At 37.3% G+C, this 16,535-nt stretch overlaps 1 protein-coding gene across 2 annotated transcripts in view; it reads left to right on the top strand.

Annotated features, from left to right (window-relative positions):
• The window catches only part of MCCC1 (methylcrotonoyl-CoA carboxylase 1), a 67,930-nt gene that overhangs the window by 18,142 nt on the left and 33,253 nt on the right, over nucleotides 1–16,535 (top strand). For both annotated transcript variants that reach the window (XM_039242338.1, XM_039242337.1), the window contains exons 6-9: nucleotides 153–300; nucleotides 392–513; nucleotides 11,530–11,641; nucleotides 13,518–13,599. In XM_039242338.1, the coding sequence (XP_039098269.1) occupies nucleotides 153–300; nucleotides 392–513; nucleotides 11,530–11,641; nucleotides 13,518–13,599 (464 nt within the window). The remainder of the gene's footprint in view (nucleotides 1–152; nucleotides 301–391; nucleotides 514–11,529; nucleotides 11,642–13,517; nucleotides 13,600–16,535) is intronic.

The raw sequence follows: 16,535 nt of genomic DNA, 5'->3' as shown, positions 1-16,535 counted from the left end.
TGAACCACCCAGGCGCCCCTGGCAGTCTTTTCTTTACCTCTGAAATATTTTATTTTAAAAGTTCCATTGTATTTTGCAGATTGGGCTGTTTTGTGCTTCTCTTGTATGAAATAATCACAGAATTGAGGCACCTCCTCTTTTTTATTTGAAAGCACATCCAAATCCATAATGGCTGCTGCGGGAGTGCCTGTTGTGGAGGGGTATCATGGCGAGGACCAGTCCGATCAGTGCCTGAGGGAGCACGCGGGGAGAATAGGTTATCCTGTCATGATTAAAGCCGTCCGTGGTGGAGGAGGAAAAGTAAGATTGTGCGTGCTCGTGTTTTTCATTTCAGGATAGTCTTCTTTGTTTTATTTAGGTTGCAGTCTTAACTGTTATCTTGCCTTCTTAGGGTATGAGGATCGTTAGATCTGAAGAAGAATTTCAAGAGCAGTTAGAATCAGCACGGAGAGAAGCTAAGAAGTCTTTCGACGATGATGCTATGCTGATTGAGAAGTTTGTGGACACGCCAAGGTGAGTTTAGCATTTTTTCCGACTCCAATTTTTAAAATTAAATTTTAAAGAAATGTATGCAAACTATATAAAATATAAAGTTCTAATAGTACATAAGTACATTAAATTCCCCACCTCCACCCCTTGATGTAACCAGTTAGTGTAGTGCGGTATGCATTCCTCCAGGTATTTTCCAAATGAATAGAAATATTCATACATATGCTCACAGAAGGCAGCTATGCTCACCACTATTCCACCAACGGTGGCTATATATACTCAATGGAATATAAACTACATACATAAGTGAAGTGAATGGAATCTTACATAGTATTATATGCTAATATTACATCATAGCCATCTTTCTGTGTCAGTAAATATAGATCTACCTAATTCTTTTTATTGGGCTTAATGGCTCCATGATATTGATGTACCATTAATTTATTCAGTCCATTTCTTGTTGATAGAACTTAGGGTTTTTTCCAAAAAAAAAGATTCTTGTAGGAAATTTTTGTCTTACAGAATTCTATAAGCATCCGTTGAGATGTTCAGAAATAGATACCTGCATTGAATTATAAGTGATATGTTAACAAATAATACTAACACCTCACCCTTATATTGCACTTACCGTTTGCCACATTCAAAGCATTTTACAAATACTTGTAATCTTACTGTCCTAATTCTGTCTAATTCCTGCAACAATCCTGTGGGTAGGCCTATTCCTATTTTGCAGGTGAGGACACTGAGGAACAGAGTGGTCATATGACTTGCTTGAGGTCTCCCAGCGGGGATGTGGTGAAGCTGGGATTTGAATTCAGAATTCACACTCTAAGCCACTGCACTAAACTGCTTCTGTAGGTACTGCTATAATAAATGCCATGTGAATTTCTAATTTTTTTATATTCTGGAATTTTGTTTTCACATGTATTGGTTAAGATTTTGTGGTAATTATATATTTGTATATAAAACCTGTGGGTCAAGTGACACTATAAAGAATAATTAACTTGGGAACCATAAACAGAGAGGGACTTACCTTGAAGGTAATATACTGAAGTTTCAGGCCCTTTCTTTGTGTGAGCCTCTTCTAAGATCTTATACCTAATTTTGTATTCTTAAAGATGGCCCCCAAATTGTTTTTGTTTCAAGTGCTACAAAACTTCGAATTGTCTCTGAACATGGCATGCTAAGTTAAATTCATTTAGAGTTTGATAGTAAAAACAAACGTCAATTTCAAAATAGGCCAGTTGATTAGTAGGAGAGTGCACTGTATGCCACCTGTTAGTGGAAAGTAAGGCACAACTGGAGGAAAATCTAAGGTCAGTTGAGGGCTCGCTTTTACAATATGTTTCAAAAAAGAATGGGCTGACCATCCAAACTGGCATCCTCTTGAGCTAGAATTGTGGAGCCGTCAGCTAGCCATTTCAGTGACCATAACTCAATGCCTGCAACAGTTTTTGAAGATGTAAATTCTTTGCATGTGAAATGTTAGCTCTATATTACCTCACATTGTAGTTTGTTCGTCCAACAGCTTGGAAGCTCTTGGGAATCAACAATCTGGTAGTACGTTTCTTTTTATTTCCCCTGAATATCACCTGGCATGCTACTTTCTTCATGACAGGCAATGATAATAATATTTTTTGCAATTTTATACACTACTGTATTTATATTTGTTATATTATTGTATAATCTATTATTATAAATAAATATAAATTTCCACATTACAAACATGGAAAATACAGAAGATAGAAAACAAAGTCACTCATAATCTCATTCTCCTAATATGAGTAATAGTATTTCTGTATATGTTTATTACATATTTTCTAGTAATAAAAATTCAATATCATGAAAACTGTACTATTTTATATCCTGCTAAATAATTACCTGTTGAGTGCCAGAAATTGTCAAGGTGGTGCTTATCACTGAGGAAAATAGATATCAAGATGTTTTATAAATCTGCTCAGAACTGTTGAATTTATCTGAAAGGCTGGGATAGAAAACAGTCTTCAAAGTGTACTATTTTGGAGGATAAACAAAGAAATGAGGTTCCTTTCTCATTTTGTATTCAATATATATTCTATCACTATCTTTTTTTTTTTTTTTTTTAATGTTTTATTTACTTCTAGGAGAGAGAGACAGCACAAGCAGGGGAGGGTCAGAGAGAGAGGGAGTCACAGACTGAAACAGGCTCCAGGCTCTGAGCCGGCAGTCAGCACAGAGCCCGACGCGGGGCTCGAACCCACGAACCGCGAGATCATGACCTAAGCGAAAGTCGGACGCTTAACCGACTAAGCCACCCAGGCGCCCCTGTATTCAATATATATTCTAGATGGATTAAAAATGTAGCTAGGGAAATAAAAACTGTAGAACTCTGAGAAAATATCAAGGCATTCCTGGTTGACTCCAGCCATCTCTGTCTATGTAGCCAGATCTCAGCAGTGGCTGAATTGGAACAGCTGGGATTTGGTGCACCTCCTGGTTCTCACACACGGCACTGCAGAGTCTCTACGTTAGATAAAGCAGCACAGAAAAGGATTACTGGAAAAACGAAAATCACAAAAGCAATCTGAAGACTACAGAAATCATAATAGAACACAGATCCTCCATTCATTTCTCTTATAAGCAGCCAAAGGAATAAGTATTTCTAACTTCTGAGAACTCAGAAAAAAGCTGCATTGTCCTGCTGGTGTGTGTTCCTTTGAAAACCTGGAGTCCTTGCTACAGTGTCTCTTTCCCTGGAGCAGCTAACAGAGAAGGGAATGTCAGTAGAAGTAAAATTTTACAGTTTGAATTTGAAAAGCAAACCATTCGTTTCCAACATGTAACGAGTTTGGAAGTTGTCACTCATATCCAAAAAGCAAGTTCAAATCTGAACCAAATGAGAATCAATGAATGTTAGACCCATCAGAGAGTTGGGGCTGCAGGGCAGACCACCACCCTGAAATCTGGATGGCACCAAGGTCCACTCACCCAGAGCAGAAGCTGTTGCACCCATAAACTGAAAGGAACACTTCTGTGGGGATTTTGGTAATTTACTGGAATCTAGATGTGGACTAGCTTGATAGTGAGAAACTCCTCAAAGGTCCAGTGTTGAGAGAACCCTGAATTTTCATGAGTTTTCCTTCAAGAACACCAGGTTCTCACAGTGAGAACCCAGGAAAAATTCCCTCCTGTTTAGGGACAGAGGAAGGAGAATAGTAACCATTTGAAACAGGCCCAGAGTGATCTGTTCTCCCTAACAAAGGCCAGCTCTCCAAGAGAAATTTTACCAGCACCTTTTCTGACCTGTGGGAAGGGCAATTAGCCAACTCTAACCCCCTTTTAGCTTTCCTGTCTTATGTAAAGAAAGGAAAAAATGCTAAGAATCCATTCTCGGGGCACCTGGCTGGCTCAGTAAGTGAAGCATGGGACTCTTGATCTCTGGGTTGTGAGTTCAGGCTCAACATTGAGTGTACAGCTTACTCTAAAAGTAGGTAGGTAGGTAAGTAAGTAGATAGATAAGTAGATAGATAGATAGATAGATAGATAGATAGATAGATAGATAGATGGTGTTCATGAGCATAGACACCTGAAGCACACAAAGATACAGGCCCACTAAAAGACTGAGATTAAAGATAGACATGAAATAAAATCCTGAGATTTAATCATTAGATTATAGAATGCTTTCCCTCCCCCACACCCTGTTACCATGTCACCAGGTCCCCAGTTAATAATGGGGTTACAACTGAAAGAACTGCAAGACATAGACTCTATTTAAGAAGAGTTCATAGTCAGAGACAACAAGAGAAATGAAATAAGGACACTAGAAAAAACAAGTCTCTGGTACTACAAGCTACTGCAGACATTAAACCCAGCCTCCTAGCTAGGTTACTGTTAAGTCTTACATTAAAGGTCTGTGTTTGCTCATTTACTATTATGTGATACCTCATGTCCAGCTTTTAACAACAACAACAAAAAAGTACAAAGCATGCTAAAAGGCAAGGAAAAGCACAGTACTAGGAGATAAACATCAGAACCACAAATTCTGGATTTATCAGATACAGAGTTTAAAGTAACTGATTAATATACTAAGGACTCTAGTGGGCTGAGCATACCACATGCAAGAACATTTGGGAACTATAAGCAGAGAGATAGACTAAGAGAAAAGTAAAAAAAAAAAAAAAAGTTCTAGGAATCAAAAACAGTAACAGAAATAAGAATGCATGCATTTGATGGACTCCTCAGTAGACTGGACACAGCTGAGGAAAGCATCAGTGACCTTGAACATATGTCAGTGGAAACTTCTCAAATTGAAGAGCAAAGAAAAGTAAGAATGAAAACAAACAGAACATAATGTGCAAGGACTGTGGGACAATTTTTTTAAAATTTAATGTGTGTATTACTTAAACGCTACTAGGAGAAGAAAGAAAGCAAGAGAAATATTTGAAGTAATAATGACCAGAAGTGTTCCAAAATTACCAAATTTTCTACTGTTCCAAAAACCAAACCATAGCACCAGGAAGCTCAAAGGACACGAAAAAGGATAAATATCAAAACATTTTTGAATCCTATTCAGGCTGCAGGAAACAAAAGACAAATAAAAAATCTTAGAAAAAATCATAAGGGGAGAATCAAGGATAAATATATCAGGCTTAACCAAGAATAGGGTGGAGTGAAATATTTATAAAGCGTTGAAAGAGAAAACAACTCTAATGTAGAATTCTGTGTCTAGTGAAACCATCCTTCAAACATGAGGGAGAGAGACTTCCTTAGGCAAACAAAACTTGACCTGTAAGAAATGATAACAGAGGTTCTTCAGAGAGAAGGAAAATGATACAGGTCAGAAATTTGGATCTCCAGAAAGAAAGAAAGAGCGTTAGAAAAGGAATGAGTAAAGGTAAAAGAAAATACTTATTTTTCTCTTCCTAATTGATCTTGCAGACAACATTTGTCCAGTAATAGCCAGAAATTGGTGATGATAGCTTAAAGGTAAATGAAAAGGAGAAGAAAACTCAAGAAGGCAGATGCAAAAAGAAGAAATCAGCTTATTATTTTGTTAGAATGTGTTGGACAATTTGGACAATTTTAAATCGAGCATTCAGTAGAAATGGTATATCAAGAAACCAAAGTCTTCGAAGTGTTTAATGAAGTGGCTTCATGTGGTGAACAAAAAGGAACAGAAATGAGCTATTGTGCTGAAACAATACATTTACAGGAACTTTCCTGCTTTTTTTTTCTTTTTAATAATTTATATTTTTTTGGCGCGCCTGGGTGGCTTAGTCGGTTAGGCGTTCGACTTTCGCTTAGGTCGTGATCTCGCGGTTCATGGGTTCGAGCCCCGCATCGGGCTCTATGCTGACTGCCAGCTCAAAACCTGGAGCCTGTTTCAGAGTCTGTATCTCCCTCTCTCTCTGACCTCAGTTTGTTCTCAGCATTCAAGAGTCTCTCATGGTTTGCCTCTCTCCCTCTCCCCCACTATTTCCCCCCTTCTTCTCCCCCATGGTCCTCCGTTAAGTTCCTCCTAATCCTCCTATACGTGCAAACATATGGTATTTGTCCTTCTCTGCCTGACTTATTTCGCTCAGCATAACACCCTCAAGGTCCATCCATGTTGCTACACATGGCCAGATTTCATTGTTTCTCATTGCCATGTAGTATTCCATGGTATAGATAAACCACATCTTCTTGATCCATTCATCTGTTGATGGACACTTAGGCTCTTTCCATGTTTTAGCTATTGTGGAGAGTGCTGCTATGAACATTGGGGTACATGTGCTCCTATGCCTCAGCATTTCTGTATCCCTTGGGTAAATTCCTAGCAGTGCTATTGCTGGGTCATAGGGGAGTTCTATTGTTAGTTTCCTGAGGAACCTCCACACTGTTTTCCAGAGGGGCTGTACCAGTTTACATTCCCACCAACAGTGTAGGAGGGTGCCCGTTTCTCCACATCCTCGCCAGCATCTAGAGTTCTCTGATTTGCTCATTTTAGCCACTCTGACTGGCGTGAGGTGGTATCTCAGTGTGGTTTTGATTTGTATTTCCCTGATGAGGAGGGATGCTGAGCATCGTTTCATGTGTCTGTTGGCCATCTGGATGTCCTCTTTGGAGAAGTGTCTGTTCATGTCTTCTGCCCATTTCTTCACTGGGTTGTTTGTTTTTCGGGCGTGTAGTTTGGTGAGTTCCTTATAGATTCTGGATATTAACCCTTTATCTGATATGTCATTTGCAACTATCTTTTCCCATTCCGTTGGTTGCCTATTAATTTTCTGGGTTGTTTCCTTGGCTGTGCAGAAGCTTTTAATCTTGATGAGGTCCCAACAGTTTATTTTTGCTCTTGATTCCCTTGCTTTTGGGGATGTGTCAAGTAAGAAGTTGCTGCGGTGGAGGTCAAGGAGGTTGTTTCCTGCTTTCTCCTCTAGGGTGTTGATAGTTTCCTGTCTCACGTTCAGGTCCTTTATCCATTTTGAGTTGATTTTTGTGCATGGTGTGAGAAAATGATCTAGTTTCATTCTTCTGCATGTTGCTGTCCAGTTCTCCCAACACCATCTGTTAAAAAGGCTGTCTTTTTTCCATTGGATATTCTTTCCTGCTTTGTCAAAGATCAGTTGGCTGTATACTTTTGGGTCCACTTCTGAGTTCTCAATTCTGTTCCATTGGTCTATGGGTCTGTTTTTGTGCCAATACCATACTGTCTTGAGGATGACAGCTTTGTAGTAGAGGCTGAAGTCTGGGATGGTGATACCTCCCGTTTTGGTTTTATTTTTCAGTATTACTTTGGCTATTCGGGGTCTTTTGTGGTTCCATACAAATTTTTGGATAGTTTGTTCTAGTTTTGAGAAGTATGCTGGTGCAATTTTGATTGGAATTGCATTGAATGTGTAGAGTGCTTTAGGTAGTAATGACATCTTAACTATATTTATTCTTCCTATCCATGAGCATGGAATGTTTTTCCATTTCTTTGTGTCTTCTTCAATTTCCTTCATAAGTTTTCTATAGTTTTCATCATACAGATCTCTTGTATCCTTGGTTAGGTTTATTCCGAGGTATTTTATGGTTTTTTGTGCAATTGTGAAGGGGATCAGTTTCTTGATTTCTCTTTCTGTTGCTTCATTATTGGTGTATAAAAATGCAACCGATTTCTGTACGTTGATTTTGTACCCTGCAACTTGGCTGAATTCTTGGATCAGTTCTAGTAGGCTTCTGGTGGAGTCTGTCGGGTTTTCTATGTAGAGTATCATGTCATCTGCGAAGAGTGAACGTTTGACTTCCTCTTTGCCAATTCTGATGCCTTTGATTTCCTTTTGTTGTCTGATGGCTGATGCTAGGACTTCCAGCACTATGTTAAACAACAGTGGTGAGAGTGGACATCCCTGTCGTGTTCCTGATCTCAGGGGGAAAGCTCTCAGTTTTTCCCCATTGAAGATGATGTTAGCTGAAGGCTTCTCATAGATGGCTTTGATGATGTTTAAGTAAGTTCCTTCTATACCGACTTTCTCTAGAGTCTTTATTAAGAAGGGATGCTGTATTTTGTCAAATGCTTTTTCTGCATCTATCGACAGGATCATATGGTTTTTATCTTTTCTTTTGTTGATGTGATGTATCAAATTGATTGATTTGTGAATGTTGAACCAGCCCTGTAACCCAGGAATGAATCCCACTTTATCTTGGTGGATAATTCTTTTTATGTGCTGATGGATTCAATATGCAAGTATCTTGTTGAGGATTTTTGCATCCATATTCATCAAGGATATTGGCCTGTAGTTCTCTTTCTTTGCTGGATCTCTGTCTGGCTTGGGAATCAGAGTGATGCTGGCTTCATAAAATGAGTCTGGAAGTTTTCCTTTGATTTCTATTTTTTGGAATAGTTTCAGAAGAATGGGTATTAATTCTGTTTGAAATGTCTGGTAGAATTCCCCAGGGAAGCCATCAGGTCTAGTGCTCTTATTTGTTGGGATTTTTGATAACTGCTTCGATTTCTTCACTAGTTATGGGTCTGCTCAGATTTTCTATCTCTTCCCGTGTGAATTTTGGTAGTGAGTGTGTATTTAGGAATTTGTCTATTTCTTCTAAGTTGTCCGATTTGTTGGCATATAATTTTTCATAGTATTCCCTGATAATTGCTTGTATTTATGAGCGGTTGGTTGTAATAATTCCATTTTCATTCATGATTTTGTCTATTTGGGTGCTCTCTCTTTTCTTTTTGAGAAGCTTGGCTAGAGGTTTGTCAGTTTTGTTTATTTTATCAAAAAAGGAACACTTGGTTTCATTGATCTGTTCAATTGTTTCTTTGGTCCCTATGTTGTTTATTTCTGCTCTGATTTTTACTATTTCTCTTCTTCTACTGGTTTTAGGGCGCTCTTGTTGCTCTGCCTCCTAGTTCCTTTAGGTGGGCTGTTAGATTTTGCACTTGCTCCTTTTCTAATTTCTTGAAATAGGCCTGGAGTGCAATGTCCTTTCCTCTTAGGACTGCCTTTGTTGCATCCCATAGAGTTTGACTTGTATTTTCTTTTTCATTTGTTTCCATATATTTTTTAATTTCTTCTCTAATTGACTGATTGGCCCATTCATTCTTTAGTAGGGTGTTCTTTAACCTCCATGTTTTTGGAGGTTCTCCAGACTTCTTCCTGTGATTGATTTCAAGTTTCAAAGCATTATGATCTGAAAGTGTGTGTGGTATGATCTCAATTCTTTTATATTTATTGAGGGCTGCTTTATGTCCCAGTATGTGATCTATCTTGGAGAATGTGCCATGTGCACATGAGAAGAAAGTGAATTCCATGGCCTCAGGATGTAGAGTTCTACACTTGATCTTAGCCAAAAGGCCGAGAAGCGATGTGTAGAGTTCTAAATATATCTGTCAGATCCATCTGGTCCAATGTGTCAATCAAGTGCATTGTTTCTTTAGTGATTTTCTGTCTGGTTTATCTATCCATTGCTGTAAGTGGAGTATTAGAGTCCCCTACTATTAGTACATTCTTATCTATAAGATTGTTTCTTTTTGTGATTGTTTTAAGTATTTAGGTGCTCCCATATTCAGTGCGTAGACATTTATAATTGTTAGTTCTTCCTGATTGAGAGACCCTGTAATTTTTATATAATGCCTTTCTTCATCCCTTGTTATTGTCTTTAATTTAAAGTCTGATATAAGTATAGCTACTCCAGCTTTCTTTTGACTTCCCATAGCATGATATATATTTCTCCATCCCCTTACTTTTAATCTGAAGGTATCTTCCAGTCTAAAATGCGTTTCTTGTAGACAGCAAATAGATGGATTTTGTCTTTTTATCCATTCTGCAACCCTATGTCTTTTGATTGGAGCATTCCACCCATTTACATTCGGTGTTATTATTGAATTATGTGGGTTTAGAGTCATTATGTCCTTAGTGGGATTCATGCTTGTGGTGGTGTCTCTGGTATCTTGCGTGCCTTGCAACACTTCCCTCAGAGAGTCCCCCTCAGGATTTCTCGTAGGGCTGGCTTAGTGGTGACAAATTCTTTCAATTTTTTTTTTATTTGGAAAGACTTTTATCTCCTCTTCTATTCTGAATGACAGGCTTGCTGGATAGAGGATTCTTGGCTGCATATTTTTTCTCTTCATCGCATTGAAGATCTGCTGTTCCTTTCTGGCCTGCCAAGTTTCATTAGATAGGTCTGTCACCACTCTGATAGGTTTCCCTTTTTATGTTAGGGCCCTTTTCTCCCTAGCTGCTTTCAAAATTCTCTCTTTGTCCTTATATTTTGCCAGTTTCACTATGATATGTCTTGCAGTTGATCGATTCAAGTTACATCTGAGGGGTGTTCTCTGTGTCTCTTGAATTTCAACTTCTACTTCCCTCTCCAGGTTTGGGAGTTCTCTGCTATAATTTGTTCCAGGACTCCTTCAGCATCTTTCCCTCTCTCTTCCTCTTCTGGAATTCCTATGATATGGATATTGTTCCATTTGATTGTATTGCTGAGCTCAATAATTTTTATTTTTAAAAACTAAAAAAGTACTTGCTGATCATTCATTTCGACATCATGGTGGTAAGTATTTGAGGTGAACTACAAAGTGAACGTATCAAAGTAAAGCTACTGAGAAGTGTGCTTTCATGTTAACCAAATGGCCTGTTGCTGCTTATTTTCCATAGTGTTATGTGCATTTACTCTTTTTCTTTTTAAGTTTACTTACTTACTGAGAGAGAGAGAGATTGAGCAGGAGTGGGGGTCAGAGAGAGCGCGGGAGAGACAGAATCCTAAGCAGGCTCCACACTGTCAGCGCGTGACACAGGGGTTCATTTCACTACCATGAGATCATGACCTGGGCCAAAATCAAAGTGTGCTTAGCCAACTGAGCCACTCAGGCACTCCTGCATTTACTCTTAATACGATTTCCCATAATTTTACTATGTTAGACTCAACTTTAAAGTGTCTTCTTTGTTTTTATGATATAATGGTGTGTATATATATATATATATATATATATATATATAATCATATTAATTTCCTAACCTTCTTATGGATGAGCCATTGTAATTTTTAGTCTGTTTTAGTTTATAAAGTCTGACCATAAGAGTTGATTTTTAAAAATCCCTGGACTGGAGCGCCTGGGTGGCTCAGTTCGTTAAGCATCTGACTTTGGCTCAGGTCATGATCTCGTGGTCTGAGAGTTCAAGCCCCGCAACAAGCTCTGTGCTGACAGCTCAGAGCCTGGAACCTGCTTTGGATTCTATGTCTCCCTCACTCTCTGCCCCTCCCTTGCTTACACTCTGTCTTGCTCTCTCTCAAAAATAAATAAACATTAAAAAAATTTTTTTAATAAATAAAAAATAAAAATCCTCTGATCATAAAAAAGTTTTCATTGCCTTTTTGAGAATGTATAAAATGTGACTATAATTTGTAATTTTGAAGTAGGATTTATCAGTGTTTTCCTTGACAGTTTGTACTTGTGATTTGCCCCTACTCTGAGGTCATAAATACAGTCTCCTGTGTTTTCTATCTCGTTTCCTAATCACTTCCTATACATAAAACGTTTTTTTAGAATGTTTATTCTACAAATGGAAACCTTTTCGTTGTGTTTTTAAATAGGCACGTAGAAGTCCAGGTGTTTGGTGACTACCATGGCAATGCTGTGTACTTGTTTGAAAGAGATTGTAGTGTACAGAGGAGACATCAGAAGATCATTGAGGAAGCCCCAGGGGTAAGGACCTTGTAAAGAAAATTGCAAGCTTCTCTGTAACGTAAACCTCAGTCACTCTGATTTTCACATCAGAAATCTCTGAAGTTACTGTCTCCTCCAAAGTCCTGCTGAATAACTGCTTCCCAGCGGTAATACAATGATAAGGGCTCACTGCAGCATTGAGGATGAGGAAGGGGTTGATATTCTCAGGCTAACAGACAGAGGGCACAGGAGGGCGGTGATCCTTCTGGATGCTATCTAGGAAAACCTGCTCTGATCCAAGTACACACTGTCTCTGACTTACCGGTGATTCAACTTAGAATTTTTTAGCTTTACACTGGTGTGAAAGTGATACATACTTAGTAGAAATCATACTTCACATTTTGAATTTTCATCTTTTCCTGGGCTAGTGGTATGTGTTGCGATGCTGTCTTGTGAGGCTCGACAGCAGCTGCAGACCGCAGCTCCCAGTTAGCCACACTGCCGTGAGGATCAACAACTAACCATTCTTGTCCATGCCAGTTCTTACACTCTCGGCACTCAGTATTCAACAGATAACATGAGATACTCTCCCCTTTATTATAGAAAAAGTTTTACTTTAGATGATTCTTCCCAACTGTAGGCTAATGTAAGTGTTCTGAGAACATTTAAGGTAGACTAGGTTAAGTTATGATATTTGGTAGATTACATGTATTAAATGCATTTTCAACTTCCGATATTTTCAACTTGATGGGTTTATCTAACATGACCCTATTGTTAGTTGAAGAAGATCTGTATCTGACTTACAGTGAGCCATTGTATAGTATTTCCATTGTATAGTATTTTCCATGTAGATTTTTCTGACTTACAGTGAGCCATTGTTTAGTATTTCCATTGTATAGTATTTTCCATGTAGATTTTCCATTGTCTAGTATTCCCATGTAGTTCATGGGAATGTTTAAGGAATGGACTGGCCTGGTTCATTGAATGTATTTTTTATGAAGAAGATTCTTTATTTTAACTGCTATTTCAGATGTTCCTAAAATACATTAGTCCTCTAATATATGCCTTAGAGGTTTATTGTAGAGGAAAAAAATTTGTTCTTATTTGGCCACTTTTGCCCCCTTGGAATTAATTGTTTACATTTCTTTGAGCCTGCCTTTTGAATGGTTTGTTACCTCTTTTTGGATTTACATTTCTTTTGAGCCTATTGTCCATAGGCTTCTCTCTGGCCCAAGGTTTTATACATGTTTTTTTTTTTTTTTCAGTAAGTACTTCTAAAAGGTCAGGATCCAAGGTTTCTGGTTAATCAGTTTGCTGTTCTCATACTGTATTCAAATTTTAGTTTTTGTTGCAGAGTACATTGTTTGGTTTGGAGTAAATGTCAATAATTTCAGTAGAGTTTTTTTTCCAAACAATGATAGCTTAAATATATATCTGTTTTAAAATGTTGAAACCTTTGCCTACTTTTTAACCTGCCGTTCTTTTTGTGAACTGTTCTTATTAACTTGGAATCTCAAGGTTTACCATTATTCCAAGATAATTGTTGGGCATGTGGCCCAGATTGCTCTGTCATCTTTAAACAAAATAGAGATCATTCAGAGTTTTCATACTGGTGCATGTAATTTGAAGCAGGCATATAGTCATGAAAGTTGTTATGTAGATAAGGAGATAGATATGCCATTATGCTGAATAATATCTGCAGTTCATAGAAATTACTAACAGAACCATTAAAGTCTGGTATAGGGACAGTTGACTGTGATATAGCATGTATTTCTCGATGAAATGTATAACATTAGCTATTTATCCTCATTATCTCTTTAATATTTGATACCTAGAAATGCAATATTGGATCTTAATGGAAATTTTTAGTAGGGCAAAGCACTAATGGAAATTTATTTTAAATATTTTTTCATAGCCTGGTATTAAACCTGAAGTAAGAAAAAAGCTTGGAGAAGCTGCTGTCAGAGCTGCTAAAGCTGTAAATTATGTTGGAGCAGGTATACTAAGATTTACTTTCAATAGAGGGGAAGCAACATTTATTTATGTTCAGAAGGCAAAAGAAACATATAACTTTAAATCATTGGCTTTCACACTTTCACAAATTATATCCACATTAAGAAATACATTTTATGTTGAGACCCAGTATATATACACCTAAATATTTGTTTATATACATATATATTTGAAGAAAATTCACTAAACAGTACTTATCCTAATTATGTGTAATGCTATTTGATATTTTCTATTGTGTTTTAAAATAAAACTACTAGAATGATTTGTTTTGCATTTTTTAAAATTAGTAAACTTTAATTTTTTTTAGAGCAGTTTTAGTTTCACAGGAAAATTGAATGGAAAGTACAGAGAGTTCCCATACCGCCGTCTCCACACTTGCACGGCCTCCCCAGCTATCAGTGTCCCAGTGGTTCATTTATTACAATGAATAAACCTATACTGACATGTCATTCTCACCTAGAATCTGTAGTTTATATTAGGGTTCACTCTTGATGTTGTACATTCTATGATATTGTTATACATTATACATTTGGAAAAATGTATAATGACAGGTATCCACCATCATAATATCCTACAGAGTACTTTCAGTGCCCCTGATATCATCTGTGCTCTGCTTTTTATCTCTCCCTGTCTTTAACTCCTGACAACTTCTGATCTTTCTTTTGCCTCCATAGTTCTGCCTTTTCCGGAATACCATATAGTTGAAATTATAGTTTATAGCCTTCTAAGATTTGCTTTTTTCACTTAGTAATATGCATTTAAGTTTCCTCCATGTCTTTTCATGGCTTGATCATTTCTGTTTAGTGTTGAATAATTCCATTGTCTGGATATACCACAATTTATCCTGTCACCTACTGAAGGACATCTTGGGTGCAGTTCAGTTATAAAACAGTTGGCAGTTATAAATAAAACAGTTATAAAAATCTATGTGAAGGGTTTTGTGTGGACATAGTTTCACCTTATTTAGATAAATACCAAGAAGTTTGATCAGTGGATCATATGGTAAGAATATGTGCCCTTTTTGGGGCGCCCGGGTGGCTTAGTTGGTTAAGCGTCCGACTTTCGCTTAGGTCATGATCTCACGGTAAGTGGGTTCGAGCCCCGCGTCGGGCTCTGTGCTGACTGCCAGCTCAGAGCCTGGAGCCTGTTTCGGAGTCTGTGATTCCCTCTCTCTCTGACCCTCCCCTGCTCACGCTGTCTCTCTCTCTCTCCTAGAAATAAATAAAACATTAAAAAAAAAAAAAGAATATGTGTCCTTTTTTAAGAAGCTGCCAGAGTTTCTTCCAGAGTGGCTCTACCATTTGGCATCCCCACTGGCAATGTATGAGAGTTCATGTTGCTCCACATCTTTACTAGCATTTGGTATTGCCAGTGTTCCATTCTAATAGGTGTGTAGTGGTGTTGTAATTTGTTTTTCCCTAATAACATGATGTGGAGCATCTTCTCATATGCTTGCTTGCCATCTGTTTTTCTTCTTCAGTAAGGTCTGTTCAGGTGTTTTGCCCATTTTTTAAATTGAGTTGTTTGTCTTCTTATTATTGAGTTTAAGATTTCCTTGTATATTTTGGATAATAGTCCTTTATCAGAGGTATCTTTTGCAAATATTTTCTCCCAGTCAGCTTATCTTCTCGTTCTCTTGACATTATCTTTTGGAGAGCTTAAGTTTTAATTTTAGTGAAGCCTAGCTTATCAAATTTCTTTAATGAATCATACTTTTGCTGTTGTATCTAAAAAGATATCACTATACTCAAGGTCATCTAGGTTTTCTCCTGATGCCTTCTAAGAATTTTATGATTTTGTGTTCTACATTTAGGTCTGTGGTCCATTTTAAGTTAATTTTTGTGGAGGGTGTAAGGTCTGTGTCTAGATTCATTGTTTTTTTTGTATGTAGCTATATAGTTGTTCCAGCATCATTTTTTGAGAAGACTATCTTTGCTCCATTGTATTGTCTTTGCTGTTTTGTCAAAGATCAATTGACCATATTTATAGAGGTCTATTTCTGGATTATCTGTTCTGTTTCACTGATTTATTTGTTCTTTCCCCAGTACCTCATTGTTCTGAATACTGTAACTTTATAGTAAGTCTTGAACTCAGATGGTGTCAGTTCTCAAACTTTGTTATTCTTCTTCAATATCCAATTGGCTATTCTGGGTCTTTTGCCTCTCCATATAAAACACTAGAATCAGCTTTTTGATATCCACAAAATAACTTGCTAGGGTTTTGATTGAGAGTGTGTTGTCTCTATAGAACAAGTTGGGAGAACTGACATCTTGACAATGTTGAGTCTTATCAATGAACATGGAATATTTCTCCATTTTGTTCTTTCTTGACTTCTTTCATCAGAATTTTATAGTTTCATCATATAGATCTTATACATATTTTGTTAGATTTATTTTATTTTGGGGGTGCCTGTGTAAATGATACTGTGTTTTTAATTTCAAATTCTATATGTTCTTCATATATAGGAAAATAATTGACTTTTATCTATTAATCTTGTGTTTTGTAACCTTGATATGATCACTTATTCGAGGAGTTTTTTGGTCTGGTCAGTTCTTTTGGATTTTCTACATAGATAAGTCATCTGTAATCAGACAGTTTCATTTCTTTCTTCCCAACCTGTATACCCTTTGTTTCCTTGTCTTGCCTTAGCTAGGACTTTTAGTATGATGTTGAAAAGGAGTGGTGAGAGTGGACATTCTTGCCTTATTTCTGATCTTAGTGGGAAAGCTTCTAGTTTCTCACCATTGGATATGTTAGTTGTAAATTTTTGTAAATCTTCTTTATGAAATTGAGGAAGTTCCTCTCTATTCCTAGTTTGTTGAGTTTTTATTATAATTAGGTATTTGATTTCATCAAATGCTTTTCTGCATCTATTGATATAGCCCTTGGTTCTTCATTGATTTATTAATATGATGGATTA

The sequence above is a fragment of the Hyaena hyaena genome, unplaced genomic scaffold, assembly GCF_003009895.1.
Source record: "Hyaena hyaena isolate Hyena2069 unplaced genomic scaffold, ASM300989v1 scaffold_213, whole genome shotgun sequence".
NCBI classification, from domain to species: domain Eukaryota; kingdom Metazoa; phylum Chordata; class Mammalia; order Carnivora; family Hyaenidae; genus Hyaena; species Hyaena hyaena.
Note: the sequence above shows the minus strand (reverse complement) of the source record. Positions and strands in the feature narration are given on the sequence as shown.